The sequence below is a fragment of the Boleophthalmus pectinirostris genome, unplaced genomic scaffold, assembly GCF_026225935.1.
Source record: "Boleophthalmus pectinirostris isolate CB_2022bp ecotype Guang Dong unplaced genomic scaffold, ASM2622593v1 HiC_scaffold_17, whole genome shotgun sequence".
Classification (NCBI taxonomy): domain Eukaryota; kingdom Metazoa; phylum Chordata; class Actinopteri; order Gobiiformes; family Gobiidae; genus Boleophthalmus; species Boleophthalmus pectinirostris.
Genome location: NW_026571115.1, coordinates 35,131,471 through 35,148,353, shown reverse-complemented (window position 1 = coordinate 35,148,353; position 16,883 = coordinate 35,131,471). Strand labels below are relative to the sequence as shown.

The window sequence follows — 16,883 nt, the reverse complement described above, 5'->3', positions numbered from 1 at the left end:
CCTCGCATCACAAGTCTGCACTAATAAATGTCCTTTTAATCCAGACTCCAAACCGATTGTCCGTAAAAAGAATCAAATCTCAGTGTTTGGATCTGTGTCTGCGAGTGTAAACACGAACACATGAATGACACGACTCTGGGGTGTGTTCAGGGACAGTACGGACACACACACAGATAAATGACTCCACAGATAAATACAGATGCGGAGCCACATATTTGGACATTTATCTGTCTGTAAATTGGATTAAATGAACATAATGTAGAGAGTCTAAAGCTTTATAACGAGGTATAACATGCCCACGTGAAATATCGGCCCATATCAGCAAACATATCTCATAGATATATCGGTCAGGCTCTAGTTTACACCTAAAATGTCTCTCTCTGATCCGAACGGTCACCACCTAAACCCCAGGACCTTCAGCCAATCCTGAGTCAGTGCTAGTGCGGCCTCTGCAGCTCAGAGATTGAACTCTGGAGGTTCTGAGCTTCCGCACGAGGCCTGAACATAAACTGAGAATGAAACAGACTCGGATGCGTCCTCGATTTCAGCGCTGCGCCTGAGTTATTCTTCACTGAAACTCTGCAAGACCATCGTGATGTTCGCTGTAAACACGGGCAGCTCAGTTTCACTCTAAAACTCCTTCTTCGGGGCCGGACTGGACTAGGTCAGGAATCGGAATACACTAGACGGTTTACAAGAACTTAGGAAGTGCGAGTTCGGGCACCAGCCAATCGGCGAAGAGCCAGACATTCGGCGTTGGCGACGATTCCCGAGATTGAGGATTTAAAGCCGGAACAAAGAGAATGTTTGGTGAATTTTATCAAGGGGAAAGACGTTATTGTCCTTCTTCCTACGGGATTTGGTGCATTACATACGTCACGACCAAACAACAGCGATTGGTTAAAAAAAAAAAGTACCCACCGATCGTCAAGCGAAGAGCGAGATCAGACGGTTTCCACGGTTTCGAACTCAGAGTAAGATTCATTTCCAGTGTTTTAAACCAGTTCCACAAGTAAAATATCTTCTGGATGAGAGACGTCTTGATTGCAAAAACAGTTTCCAGATGATCTCGAGGGACGTGGCCTCCACTCTGAAGGATATCTGTCGATTTCAGCGCTGCGTCTGAGTTATTCTTCACTTTCCTCTCTCTTTTCGTAGCATCCTAACTGAGCACTTTTCACAACTTTTAGAGCTCAGAGCAGATAATAATGTTTGTCACAATATTCCTAACAAGCAAGTAAGATAAAAACGCACCATTATTACTTCCTTATTTGCATATGATTTTTAAAAAGTCTTTTAATTTGATGCACTCTGATTAAAATTCTACGAGAGACGCTCAGTTTAATGGCCCAATGAAAGATCACAAAAACCAGGACATTTGCATTACTTTATAAAAAAAAAAAAGAACCTAGACGGCCAGAACAGGATGTGGAAAACGGACATGTCCGGGGAAAAATGGACGTTTGGTCACCCTACGCTACGCACAGCAACCTACATTCGGTTTGTCGATTAAAAATGAACGTAATCGACAAAATTCTTAATGATCAATTATCGTGCCCATCCCTACTCTTTAGTACCGCCCCGTTAAAGCTCTAACCCAGGTTCAGATATGATTGTAATTCAGTTTTTAAAGCAGTGCAGGTTCTATATTGGACCTTTAAAGCACTTCCTGAAAAGCCACCTTATGACATCACAAGTTGGAGCCCGGTATTCTGCGCTCTGGAAACTGCAGCGCTGCCAATCGTACGTGATTCCTCAGACACACGGGGCGGTGTCGATGAGGAAACTCGATTCTAACAAACGTAAATATATCATAAATTAAAAGTGACAGACCTTTACCCGAGACTCTTCGTTTGGACCTCGTCTTTTTCCCTCCGTCTTTTGTTTACGCTTCACCTTGGAAACCGCCCCCTCTACTCTGAGAATAAACCCGATATGAACTCGCTTCCAATTCAAATCCCTCGTTCGATAACGCGCGAACGAAACAGACGTCTTCAAACTGGAGATACGACCAAATGAACATGGACTAGTGCGTCTCCAGCGCGCTAATGTAATCTGAGCGTGATAAGGCCGAACACAGCGAGGCGCGCGCGGGAGATTAAAACGGGAACAGTGGATGAGTCGGAGAGAGAATGTGACAGCAGCTTTATTGATGACAATTTGAGACAATTACTTTATGAAATGTCAAACGCAAAGGTGAGGGGCGGGGGGGCGGGGGGCGGCTCTCAGGTGGGTGACAAGGACGAGTCGTGTGACGAGTGTGAGAGAAAATTATGCAAGTCAAATAAACCGTGCATACTAAAAAGAAGGGTATTTTTTAACAACTTTAAAAAATGTATTTGCTATTTATGTTGACAGTGAAGCTCTTAGATGAATCAGCATTAAATAGTTTTAGTTAGTTGGTGGGTTTGTTTAACTCCTGGGATTGTGATAAAAGTCACACTTGGAGAGGCTTGTAAACAGAGTCATAATGTACATGTTTATTTCATATCCTGCTCCTAATGAAAAGCCTCATGTGACCCTCTCCCTGCGGCTCTGAGCTCTGAGCTGTGTGTGTGAGTGTGTGTGTGTGTGTGTGTGTGTGTGTGTGTGTGTGTGTGTGTGTGTGTGTGTGTGTGTGTGTGTGTGTGTGTGTGGAGCTCAGGGGCCTTGTCTCTCGGCTCACATGTGCAGTTTGTGCCCAGGGCCAGACTCAGTGCCTCTTAATAACTGACACTTTTATCAAGTGTTGACAACTAATATGAGCCTAATGCAGCTCTGCCCACGGCCCCCGTTTATTAACCCACAGTATGGACACAGTATGGGCGCTGCACGGACACACTGTGTGTCCAGGGTCTGTCTACAGTCTGTGTAGTCTGTGAACAGTCTCTCTACAGGTCTACAGGTTCAGAGGTTCACCTGCTCACACACTCTGCACACAGACACTTGTGTTGTGTTGTTAATATTCAGTTTCACAGGTTTCACTGGTCCGATTACACGTGTCCACACTGTTCTGACCAGAGTCACTTTTCTCTGTGCTGAGTTGTGTTGTTGTGTTGTCGTGTTGTGTTACTGAAGCGTGTGTTGTGTGTGTGCCCAGCCTCTGCAGCAGCTGTGGGAGACAGTGCCAGTCCTGGAGAGAAGAGCCCCACAGGAGGTTCTTCTGCCTCGTCCAAGCGGGCGAGGACGGCCTACACCAGCGCTCAGCTGGTGGAGCTGGAGAAGGAGTTCCACTTTAACCGCTACCTGTGCCGGCCGCGCCGCGTGGAGATGGCCAACCTGCTCAACCTGTCCGAGCGCCAGATCAAGATCTGGTTCCAGAACCGCCGCATGAAGTACAAGAAGGACCAGAAGTCCAAGGGCCTGAGCTCCAGCTCCGGGGGCCCGTCCCCCACGGGCTCTCCCCCCCTCACCATGCAGTCCACCGCGGGCTTCCTCAACTCCATGCACCCCATGGGCGGCGGGGGCTACGACGCGCCCTCTCCCCCCTCCTTCAGCAAGCACCAGGGAGTGTCCTACTCCATGTCCACTGCCTACTCCAACGTCCCCATGAAGGGCTGTCCCCCCCAGCAGAAGTACGGAGCTCCGGACCCCGACTACGACCCTCACCCCCACCACGCGCTAGTACAGACCAACAGCGGCGGCTACGGCACGCCCAACAACATGCAGGCCAGCCCCGTGTACGTGCAGGGAGGGGGATACGTACAGGAGCCCATGGGGGGGTCCGGGGCCTCTATGTACGGTCTGAACCACCTGGGCCCCACGCCCCCCCTCCACCAGACCATGGACTATAACGGAGCAGGGCCAATGGCCAACCAGCACCACGTGGGCGGGGCCTGTGACCCCCCCACACACCCCACCTACACCGAGCTGTCGGCGCACCACTCCTCTCAGGGCAGAATCCAGGAAGCACCCAAGCTCACGCACCTGTAGCAGGTTTGACCCACCTGTACCACACAGACTCTGTCAGACTGTAGCAGCGCAGAGACAGAGAGGGGCCACAGGGGGCGCTGTGCACTGAGGGGCTGTAAACACTGCCACCACGGCCCACACTGGCACAAGCTCCGCCCACATGTGGAGGTCTGTAACGCCAGGCGATACCAGTCTGCTACTGCCCGTCTAGAATCTCCTCACTCCAGTCCTTCAGGTCCAGCAGGTCCTCAGGTCTGACCTGAGCACAGAGGCTCCTGGGGGCGTTGAGGCGTGGGGGGGGGGCACATCAGTGCTCCTCTGCTCCCGTCTCTCCGCTTTCCCAGGGCAAAAACCTCATCACATCTCCTTAGTCGACAAAAGCACAGAACAGCTCCGCTCCGACCAACCGGCTTTAGATGTTTAGGATAGATTTAATTATAAGCTCCAGACCAGGCCCCGCCCCCTCCTCCACCCATCCTCCTTTTCCCTCCCTCCTCCTCCTCCTCTTAAATTACATAGTTGAGATTTTAATGGCCACTTAACGATGTGCTTAGATTTACGATGCCCACACGCGCCGCCGTCTCTCTCCTGCAGGCTGCACACTCTGTAGTCCAGCCCCCCTCCTCAGACCCCCGCCAGCCCCCCCTCAGACGCACTGCACCCCTGGGTGCCCCTCTCTCTCTGTCTCTGCCCTCACTCTACCTGTTGTTGTTAACAGTAAATCTTTGGCTGGAGTTGTGGTTTGGCTCAACAGTCTGGTATTGTTTCTCACAGTACGGCGCGGTTACGTACAAATTCAATCAAATGAACAGGAAATTTTAGTTTGGGATTCAATATTTGGCACATTTGGTATAAATTGTGTTCGGGTGATGTCATAAGATTTTCAAGAAGTGAATTAATTGTAAAAAATGTTCGGAGAAAAATTTGTTTGGACCCAGTTTATGTTTCTAAGTTCTATTTTGTTCACTGTCGGTATGAATTAACGAAGATGAAATATTTCTTCCCTGTAGCATCAGAAAGTTCTTGAATCATGAAGACTTTTTGTTAAATTTTGCATTACTATTACTGGTTTAATTCCTTTACTTAAAATGAGTACAAAAATACTACCTATAAATATTAAATATGGTTCAAATTAAGCGTACTTACCTTCTCGACAGTTGAAACCCATCTAAACCGTGCCGTGCCGTGCCAAAGCGTGCCAAACCTCCGAGCGAAACCACTCCTCGGCCTCCTCCCTGTCTGTGGCTCTTCCATTGTTTTAACTACATTACCCACAATCCTCCACAGACCAGGCCCCGCGCACACACACACAGGTCCATCGGCGCCCCCCCCCCCTCTCACCGATGTTACAGGGTTTAGCTCGAAAGCTCAAAAAAAAAACCACACTAGTTGTTTTTGGCTGACACGTGCGCCTAGCTGTCGACATCTCCAAACAAACTCGCGGTCGGACACCTTAACGTTGTTTTTAGCACATCATCGACACAGGGTAAACATAGTGGAGAACACTATTTATTTATTGATGACTTGGGTGAGTGCGCCCGCTCCTTCCTGCTCGCTCCACATCACTCCGGAAGGGCAGATTTCCACGGCTGAAAATCCAAAAGGCAAAAACGAAAACGGCGATACAGAAATGTTCACGTTAAAGATGCACTGTGTAGCGTTTCTAGTGGAGCGTCCGCGACCCGATCGTCTCTACGGAAACGTTATTGCTTTGTCGAGAACGGAGCGAAGAGTTATTTTATCACGAGAAACTGAAAATATTCATAGTGTTTAACTCAATTCTGCGTAATATTAATTGTATTTCTTTATAAAAATCTGTAAATATCATTGTTTTGACGAGCTGCTCAGACCTGTAAGAGTTTATTTCACGACTAAGCAATGAAAAAGTGAAGCTGCCGAACAAAAAATGTCATAAAAAAACACTTCTAAATTAAAAACAGTGCAGCTTTAGTCCAGGCATGAGGTAAAATTATAAATATAAACAAGAACTATCACAATTTTTTGACTAATCAGATCCTCGCCAGCAGCTCAAAGGAGCTTTTGTTTCTTTTTTCCATGGGACGACACGAGAAACAGAAAACATCATCGAGGACCTAAATGTTTAACTCAATTCTGCATAATGTTAATTGTATTTCTTTATAAAAATCAGTAAATATCATCATTTTGATGAGTTTATGTAATGACTAAGCAATGAAAAAGTGAAGTCAACTTATAAAAAATGTCATAAAAAAACTCCTCTACAATAAAAGCAACGCAGCTTTAGTCCAGGTATGAGGTAAAATGATAAAATATTGTAATTTTGTAATTCAAAATTTGCTTAAACGGTTTAGTCAGAGTCAAAAAAGGTCCATATGTGGCTTTGGAGTTGGACAACGCCCAGGTCTGGTCTAGAAAAACCGCAGTGTACGCTCGGTTTAAGACTAAACCAGGACTACATCAGGTCTAAACCAGGACTACATCAGGTCTAAACCAGGACTACATCAGGTCTAAACCAGGACTACATTAGGTCTAAACCAGGACTACATCAGGTCTAAACCAGGACTACATCAGGTCTAAACCAGGATTATCACAATTTTTGACTAATCAGATCCTCGCCAACAGCTCAGAGGATTTTTTTATTTATTTTTTTTCCATGGGGGCGACTCGAGAAACAGAAAATATTGTCGAGGGCCTAAAAGCTTAACTCAATTCTGCATAATATTAATTGTATTTCTTTATAAAAATCAGTAAATATCATCGTTTTGACGGGTTTATGTAACGACTAAGCAATGAAAAAGTGAAATCAACTTACAAAAAATGTCATAAAATGTCAGGACTACATCAGGTCTAAACCAGGACTATCACAGTTTTTGACTAATTAGATCCTCGCCAACAGGTTTTATGACTAACCACTTCACGAACGATTTCAACAGAGCGAAACTCGGATTCCAAAGTGCAGTGCAATGAAGTAGATGGTCGTCAGACGCTCACTAAATCACCGCTGAAGTGAAATAATAATAATCAGGTGTTCTTCGGAGATCCATAACTTACTGGATAAAAAAGGAGCTCCGAGACTCTCAGATAAACTTTGCTTTTATTTCAAACAGGTTGGATTTTCTTGCGACCTACGATTGCCGATCAGGAGCTGGTCGTGAGGGATTAATTGGTTCTCGTTACCTCATGTTTACTGCACGATTATGTGAATACGCGACTCGACTCAAAAAGGACCAAAAATCACGCAGTGTGCACCCATCTCAAGACTAAACCAGGACTACATCAGCTCTAAACCAGGATTATCACAATTTTTGACTAATCAGATCCTCGCCAACAGTAAAGAGGAGCATCAATGATCATTTGTTTCGCCAAAATACAGAAAACCGTCTTTGAAAATGACCATGAAGCAAAAAAAAATGCAGCGTCAGAAGTGTCTCAGATCATGACTGACGTGAGAACGCACAATGTTCAACGCTCTTTTCACAGTTTTATTTACACCAAACATCCCAACCCGGATGTGTCCGAGTTTAGAATTTTGTAAATCTGGTCACCCTCAGAAAATCGCCCATATTCACAGGAGGAGTTCTTGTATTTTTGACCAACAGAAAATGAATAAACGTAGTGAATAAATTCTAGATGGAAATGCTGACATGTCGTACTATGGAACATGCCAGAGAAAGCGATGACATCTCCATGGAAACAAGCAGTTAATTTACAAACAAAAAACAAAAAAACAATCTATAAACCGGTACATCTTTCCAACGACGAAATGAATCAAGAAACGTTCAAAATGTTCATAAGAGTAAAACTAGATGTGGTTTAAACATTAAAATGCGCACACATGTCGGCCTTCTCCTGGTGGGATTTGTCACCATGGAGACTGGAATGTTCCACGGTATGGCTTTAAACCGATCTACGTTACATTTATTGAATTGCAGGAAGTTTTAGAGCTAAAAACTTGAATTACTGGCGTCTCCGTTTTCACAAATCCGACTTGTAACTCGATTCGTTTTCGTGTCCTGGTCGTCTCGGTGAAGAACGCCGTACTGTGGAACATTCCAGGTTGCAATTTCATCACCGTGGACACAAGCAGTTGGCGATTTCTAAATAATTTTAGAAAAACAATCTTTAAATAAACTGGTAAATCATCCCAGCGCCAAAATAAATCTAGAAATGTTCAAAACGTTTATAAGAGTAAAACTAGATGTGGTTAAAATATTAAAATGTGCACACATGTCGGCCTTCTCGTTGTTGGATTTGTCACCATGGAAACAACGCTATAACTGACTGGAATGTTCCATAGTATGGCATTAAACTGATCTACCTTACATTTATTGAATTCCAGGAGTTTTACAGCTAAAAACATGAATTCTTGGCGTCTCCGTCTCCACAAATCCCACCCGGTTTCGTGACCTGGTCGTCTTCGTTAAGATAGATTTTGGACACCGTACTGTGGAACATTCCAGGTTGTAATTTCATCACCGTGGACACAAGCAGGTGGCGAACTCTCCACCATTTTAGACTAATTTTAGAGGGAATTTACCGAAAAATAATCTTTAAATAAACTGGTGAATCATCCGAGCTCCAAAATAAATCAAGAAATGTTCAAAATGTAAAACTAGATGTGGTTAAAATATTAAAACGTCCACACTGTCGGCCTTCTCGTGGTGGGTTTTGTCACCATGGAGACAACGTTATCACTGCCTGGAATGTCCCACAGTGTGGCATTAAACTGATCTATGTCACATTTATTGAATCACAGGAGTTTTAGAGCTAAAAATTTGAATTCTTGGCATCGCCGTCTCCACAAATCCGACTTGTAACTCAACTCGGTTTCGTGACTTGGTCTTTTCGATGAAGGTAGATTTTGAACGCCGTATTGTGGAACATTCCAGGTTGTAATTTCATCACCGTGGAGACAAGCAGGTGGCGAACTCTCCACCATTTTAGCCTCATTTTAGAGTTAATTTACAAAAAAACTATCTTTAAACAAACCGGTAAATCATCCGAGCGCCGAAATAAATGTCCACACTGTCGGCCTTCTCGTGGTTGGATTTGTCACCATGGAGACAACGCTATAACTGCCTGGAATGTTCCACAGGAGGGCATTACATTACATTTATTAAATTTTAGGAGTTTTAGAGCTAAAAACATGAATTCTTGGCGTCTCCAGCTCCACAAATCCGACTTATAACTCGATTCGTTTTCGTGACCCGGTCGTCTCGGTGAAGAACGCCGTACTGTGGAACATTCTAGGTTGTAATTTCATCACCGTGGAGACAAGCAGGTGGCGAACTCTCCACCATTTTAGACTAGTTTTAGAGTTAATTTACCGAAAAACAATCTTTAAACAAACTGGTAAATCATCCGAGCGCTGAAATGAATCAAGAAATATTCAAAATGTAAAACTAGATTTGGTCAAAATATTAAAATGTCCACAATGTCGGCCTTCTCGTGGTTGGATTTGTCACCATGGAGACAACATTATAACTGCCTGGAATGTTCCACAGTATGGCATTACATTACTTTTATTGAATTTTAGGAGTTTAAGAGCTAAAAAACATGAATTCTTGGCGTCTCCAGCTCCACAAATCCGACTTGTAACTCGATTCGTTTTCGTGACCCGGTCGTCTCGGTGAAGAACGCCGCACTGTGGAACATTCCAGGTTGCAATTTCATCGCCGTGGAGACAAACAGGTGGCAGAACCTCCGTTAAAAAGGTTACACAGTGCATCTTTAACGATTACACGTGCTATTCATGGGTAAACAATGGTCGTGTAAGAGTGAAATTTGAGATTCAAAGGTTCCGTTTTTTTGTGGCGTTTTTGCCGTTCGGACGTCCAGCCGCGGTCGAGACATTAGTGGACGGCGGAGACAGTGGGTTGGTCCCAGTTTTCTAATGTTTGTTTCACATATCTTGACTTTTAACGTGGATACAGGGTATATATTTGAACAAAATGCACGCGCCGGGGGGTTCGGCCGCGGCGTGGGCGAACTCCGAGGACGTTGGGGCCACACACCGAGGACGGCGGACTCTTCAAAGCACGGAAATCGCCAAATCAAACCGAAACCCCGTGACTAAAATGTTATTGTGATTTGATTTTCGAAATGTTTTCAATCAGGATTCACTTCACAGAGCGCATTTTGAACCTGACCGGCGGCGTAAACATTTGAGACGAGACTGAAATGTGAACGGATAAACGAATCCAAGAATCTCACGTGTTTCAGAACGTGTTTGTGGAAGTTTAAAGTACAGGGTCAGCAGCTTTCACACAGAATAAAACACTTTAGAGGAACAGGGAGGGCATCTGACGCACAGGGACAATTTAGAAGACTTCAAAAAACAAGTTATAGATAAGTTTTTAAGAACATCTGACTTTATTTGAGTTGATTGAACTTGACAAATCAAATGATCGACCGATGGAATAACTGTTTTTCTCAATTCAACAACATTTAATTTCAAGTTTCTTATTTTAAGAGCAAAAAAAGTTGTTGTTTTTCTAAATTTATGTGTAACAAGATATTTTAAATGCAAAAAGTCTTGTTCCATTGGTTGATCATTTTACTCGTTAAGTGAAATTTACTCAAATCAGGATGAAACTTTCTTAATTCAAGTCATCCTAACTCGATGAGAGTTTAGTTTTTACATGTTGGTAGAAGATTAAACTACAGGGTCAGCAGCTTTTACACTGAATAAAAATAAATAATAAACCATTTAGAGACAGAGGGAGGGCATCTGACACACAGGGACATTTCAGAACACTTCAAAAAACAAGATCTAGATCAGTTTTTAAGACTTACATTAAGAACGTTTGACTTTATTTGAGTCGATTCAACTTGACAAATCAAATTATCGACCGATGGAATAAGTGTTTTTCTTAATCAACATTCGATTTTGTTTCTTATTTTAAGATTAAAAAAAGTTGTTTTTCTAAATTTAAGTCTAGCGAGATGTATTTTCATATTTTAAGTACAAAAAGTCTTCTTCCACTGGTTGATAATTTTACTCGTCAAGTGAAATTTACTCAAATCATGATAAAATTTCTTAATTTAAGTCATTTAAAAACCCTCATGCTCTTCTCGAGGTCACATTGACAGTTTTTTTTCCTTCCCGCTCAGTCAGACCCAAAAATGTATTTTCTCACATGGCGAGAATTTATTTGAAAATACATTTTTGGGTCTGATTGACCCGCCCCAAGAGAGCGGGAAGGGGAAAAAATGCATTCGGGTCAATGTGACCACGAGGAGAGCGGGAGGGTTTTAACTTGACTAGATTTTATATTTTGCATATTTTTACATGTTCATAGAGGTTTAAAGTACAAGGTCAGCAGCTTTTACCCAAAATAAAACCTTACAGAGACCGAGGGAGGGCATCTGACACACAGGGACATTTCAGAACACTTCAAAAAAACTAAATCTAGATCAGTTTTTAAGACTTACATTAAGAACGTTTGACTTTATTTGAGTCGATTCAACTTGACGAGTCAAATGCTCGACCAATGGAATAACTGATTTTCTTAATTCAAGCAACATTTGATTTTGTTTCTTATTTTATGAGCAAAATAAAGTTGTTTTTCTAAATTTAAGTGTAGCGAGATGTATTTTCATATTTTAAGTGCAAAAATTCTTGATCCATTGGTTGATAATTTTACTCGTCAAGTGAAATTTACTCAAAACTTTCTTAATTTAAGTCATTTTAACTTTACTAGATTTTAGTTTTGGCATATTTTTACATGTTTATAGAGGTTTAAAGTACAGGGTCAGCAGCTTTTACACAAAATAAAACCTTTTAGAGACAGTGGGAGGGCAACACTCTAAAAAACAAGATCTTGATAAATTTAGGGCAGGGAGGGCATCTGACACAGTTCCATGGTTTTAGAGCTCATGATAACTTCTATTCTTTCCAAATTGTGTCATTTTTAGAGGTGCCATGTCGGACTAACAAAAAAAAGTGCAGAAATTTACTCAAATTTACTCAAAACATGATGAAACTTTCTTAATTCAAGTCGTCTTAACTTGACTAGATTTAACTTTTTGCAGTGTCTTTACTTAATAATGCAACTATTCTTCTTAAATTCTGATTCTGAACCACTGTTATTTTTACTTTTGAAATTAAAATGACTTAAATTAAGATCGTTTGACTTTATTTGAGTCGATTCAACTTGACGAGTAAAATGAACGACTAAAGGAACAAGCGTATTTTTGTTAAATCAAGCAACAATTCAATTTTGTTTCTTATTTTAAATACAAAAAGTTGTTGTTTTTCTTATTTTAAGTGTAGGAAGATGTATTTTCATATTTTAAGTACAAAAAGTCTTGTTCCACTGGTTGATAATTTTACTTGTCAAGTGAAATTTACTCAAACTTTCTTAATTCAAGTCGTCTTAACTTGTCTAGATGGTGTTTTTTGCAGCACAGTTAGTTTTTTAGTCAAAATTTAGAGCAAATTTAGTCCGAAAATGGCACCTCGTGTTAAAATGACATCAAAATTTTCCACAAAACACAGATTTTTTTGGTTCGAGTTTAAGATAAACACACAAACTTCTCAAAAATCCACACTTCAAGCTCGGCGGACGTTCGTTTTTTTCCTACAGCGTAACGTCCGTTTCACCGTCCTACCTTTGACCCGTCCTCGCCGCCCTCGCCGCCCTCGCCGCCCCACGCCGCCCTCCGCCCCGGCGCGTCATTGTTGCACTTAGAGTTTACATTTTGATGGTTCAAAAAGGTGAAAAACTACAAATGAAATCTTATTTTGACGGCGACAGACCCTCCAATCAAAGCGTCTGTGGCCCGCGCGTGTTCCAGACTATATAAATATTTATTTGTTATAGCCAGTTTAAAAAAAAAGAACCTTCTGTTTTTGTATTATTTATCCTTCATGTATTTATATGGAGAAGATACTGTACTTTTTTAGCATTACCTGTTACGAAATGAAAAAAAAAAAATTGTGTTACTTCTTCTTCCTGTCTGATGTATTGAGTTTGAGTTGGTGTACTTTAGGAGAGTAGTTTTCCGTGTACATATGTTGTTGGCGTGTACAGGGAAACAGACTTACAGACAAAACGTTTAGCTGGAGACACTTTCTTTGTCCTTTGTAGCGCTTTTTTGGTTCATTGTTGAGAGAGTTGTCTGTCCAACAATTCTTTAATAAAATGTTATGTTATTCGGAGATGCTGGCGTGTGCGCGTCTGCAGTCTGTGGGGCAAAGGGAAGGGGGGGGGGGGGGGGGGGTGCTGCTGCTGCCACGGCAACGGGTAAACAACAAGCCCTGACCTACTTCTTCCCCGCCGGTCGCTCGGTGAGTGACGAGCGGGCGGACCGACGCCGAGCTCCACAAACACGCGGGAGAGAGAGGAAAGAAGTTAAAGAGTCGCATCCGTAGGCGAGTGAAAATGACTGAAATGAAGAACGTTTTGGCTTTGTTTGACTCGTCAGGTTGATTCGGCTCAAATAATCGACCAACAGAATAAGAGTTTTTGGATTTGGATTTGATTTTGTTTCTTATTTTAAGCGTAGGAAGATGGATTTTCATGTTTTAAGCACCAAAAGTCTTGTTCCACAGTTAAAATGACTTAAATTAAGAACATTTTAAGTTATTTTTTTTTAATTTAAGTTCTTTGTTTGACTTTATTTGAGTGGATTCAACTTGACAAGTAAAATTATCTGCCAACGGAATAAGCAACGTTAGATTTTGTTTGATATTTTAAGTGTAGTAAGTTGTATTTTCATATTTTAAGTACCAAAAGTCTTGTTCCACAGTTAAAATGACTTAAATTAAGAACATTTTAAGTTATTTTTAAAGTTTTAAGTTCTTTGTTTGACTTTATTTGAGTCGATTCAACTTGACAAGTGAAATTATCTGCCAACAGAATAAAGCATAATTTGATTTTGTTTCTTATTTTAAGCGCAAAAAGTTGTGTGCAGCAAGATGTATTTTCATGTTTTAAGTACCAAAAGTCTTGTTCCACAGTTAAAATGACTTAAATTAAGAACATTTTAAGTTATTTTTTTAAAGTTTTAAGTTCTTTGTTTGACTTTATTTGAGTGGATTCAACTTGACAAGTAAAATTATCTGCCAACGGAATAAGCAACGTTAGATTTTGTTTGTTATTTTAAGTGTAGTAAGTTGTATTTTCATATTTTAAGTACCAAAAGTCTTGTTTCACTGGCAGAAAATTGATCAAACCGATTCAAATCATGATCAAACTTTCTAAATTCAAGTCGTCTGAACATGTTTAGATTTTACTTTTTGCAGTGTCTTTACTTAATAACGTAACTATTCTTCTCAAATTCTGATTCTGAACCTCTGTTATTTTTACTTTTGAAGATAAAATGACTTAAATTAAGAACGTTTTGACTTTGACTTGTCAAAGTTGATTCAGCTCAAATAATCTACCAGCAGAATAAGCATTTTTGGATTTTTATTTGGTTTTGTTTCTTATTTTAAGTGCAAAAAGTTATTGTTTTTCTTATTTTAAGTGTAGGAAGATGGTTTCCAGAGATAAAAAGACTTAAATTAAGAGCTTTTGACTTTATTTGAGTCGATTCAACTTGACAAGTAGAATTATCTGCCAACAGAATAAGAAACATTTTGTTTTGTTTCTTATTTTAAGTGCCAAAAGTTGTTGTTTTTCTTATTTTTAGTGTAATTTTCATATTTTAAGTACCAAAAGTCTTGTTCCATTCGTAGAAAATTGTTTTGGTAAAGTGAAATTTACTCAAATCACGATGAAACTTTCTCAATTCAAGTCAATTCAAGTTTACTTTTGAAGATAAAATGACTTGATTCGGCTCAAATAATCGACCAACAGAATAAGCGTCTTTGGATTTTTATTTGGTTTTGTTTCTTATTTTAAATGCAAAAAGTTATTGTTTTTCTTATTTTAAGTGTAACAAGATGTATTCTGTATTATTGATTTTCATATTTTAAGTACAAAAAGTCTTGTTCCACTGTTAAAATGACTTAAATTAAGAACATTTTAAGTTATTTTTAAAGTTTTAAGTTCTTTGTTTGACTTTATTTGAGTCGATTCAACTTGACAAGTGAAATTATCTGCCAACAGAATAAGCAGCATTTGATTTTGTTTCTTATTTTAAGCGCAAAAAGTTGTGCAGCAAGATGTATTTTCATGTTTTAAGTGCAAAAAGTCTTATTCCTCTGTCAGATAACTGTATTGGTAAAGTGAAAATTACTTAAATCATGATCAAACTTTTTTAATTTAAGTCGGTTGAACTTGTTTAGATTTTACTTTTTGCAGTGTCTTTACTTAAAATTCTCATTCTGAACCTCTGTTATTTTTACTTTTGAAGTTAAAATGACTTAAATTAAGAACATTTGACTTTATTTGAGTCGATTCAACTTGACAAGTCAAATTATCGACCAGTGGAATGGCTGTTTTTTTTTTCTTCATTCAAGCAACATTTGATTTTGTTTGTTGTTTTAATTACAAAAAGTCTTGTTCCACTGGCAGATCATGGAAAAAACTGATTCACATCTTGATAAAACTTTCTTAATTTAAGTAATTTGAACTCGGTTAGATTTTACTTTTTGCAGTGTCTTTACTTAATAACACGACTATTCTTCTTAAATTCTGATTCTGAACCTCTGTTATTTTTGTTTTTGAAATGTGCTTTGCTATTTTCTAATTTCGGACAAAATCAACGGTGATTTTAACCATACGACAACACAATGGTTTAGGTTTGGTTTGGTTCGGTTGCTTTATTCGTGTCTGTACTGCCCTACAAATGCAAAAGACTTTAACTCTCCAGAGTGTCAAACTGAGAAAAACAACACTTACACTGGGAAAAAAAGTTAAAATGACTTAAATTAAGAACATTTCACTTTATTTGAGTCGATTCAACTCGACAAGTAAAAAGATCTACCAGTGGAACTGTATGGAACTGGAAGTTATTTTTGTTTGTTTGTTTCTTATTTGAAGTCCAAAAAGTTGATGTTTTTCTTATTTTAAGTGCAGCAAGATGTGTTTTTATGTTTTAAAGGTTGTATGGAGGATTTTTTATTTTTTTTTCAAATTGTCAATGAAAGTTTAAAATACCATTACAGAGACGCAGCAGCCTTTAATTATGTTGATTAAAAAAAAAAGAATGAAAATCTATCAACTGTGGACGTAGTGAGGGCAGATAAATATCAGCCAATAGATAACCAGGCTACCTCATTTTCTATTGGCTGTTAGATTGTCAGTCAAACTCCTTGCGTTTCTAGTGTAACTGGCTCGCAGGCACGCGGGGATTAAGTGGTTTTATGCAGCGGTTCTTAGAGGCTTTTTTAAACTGTAGCTTCCTCGCAGTTCATTTGTTTGTTTGTTGAGACGACAGACGAGAATCCACGACCAGTTTGCCATAAAAGAAAGTTCGTTTTTGAGGTCGCTGAAAGAAGAAGAGAAGGAGAAAGGTTGCAAAGCCAAATACGTGATTCTTGGAGATCTCTTCCAGCGATTGCACGAATGAAGCGGACAAAGGGTCTAAAAACTGATGCATCGGTCGCTATATTATTTCTAGACAGGAAACTTTAACTGTAATTCTGAACACGCACTGGCTGTAAACAAGCGTGATTTTTAGACTAAGGAGGCTGGAGAAGATGTTTCTACTGAGGGAACTATGGAGGAGGAAGGTGGTGTCACGCATGCACAACATTTGAAAAAGTTCTGTCACTGTATTTCTTTTCCCTTTAAAAAATCCTATATACAACCTTTAACTCCAAAAAGTCTTGTTCCACTGGCAGATCATTTTACTTTTCAAGTGAAATTTACTCAAATCATGATGAAACTTTCTTAATTCAAGTCGTGTTAACTTGTTTAGATTTTACTTTTTGCAGTGTCTTTACTTAATAACACAACTATTCTTCTCATATTCTGATTCTGAACCTCTGAAATTTTTACTTTTGAAGTTAAAATGACTTAAATTAAGAACATTTGACTTTATCTGAGTCGATTCAACTTGACAAGTAAAATAATTTTCTTCATTCAAGCAACATTTGATTTTCTTTTTTATTTTAAGTG

The 16,883-nt window shown here is 40.0% G+C and overlaps 1 protein-coding gene across 9 annotated transcripts in view; it reads left to right on the top strand.

The window, feature by feature from the left end:
- The window catches only part of hoxb3a (homeobox B3a), a 251,170-nt gene that overhangs the window by 200,385 nt on the left and 33,902 nt on the right, over positions 1-16,883 (top strand). For 8 of the 9 annotated variants that reach the window (XM_055153006.1, XM_020925418.2, XM_055153003.1 and 5 more), the window contains one exon: positions 3,080-4,520. In XM_055153006.1, coding sequence (XP_055008981.1) covers positions 3,080-3,912 — 833 coding nt within the window. In that variant the 3' untranslated portion in view covers positions 3,913-4,520. Of the gene's footprint in view, positions 1-3,079; positions 4,521-16,883 lie in introns of those variants that run through there. The other variant, XM_055153005.1, reaches the window with a different exon arrangement.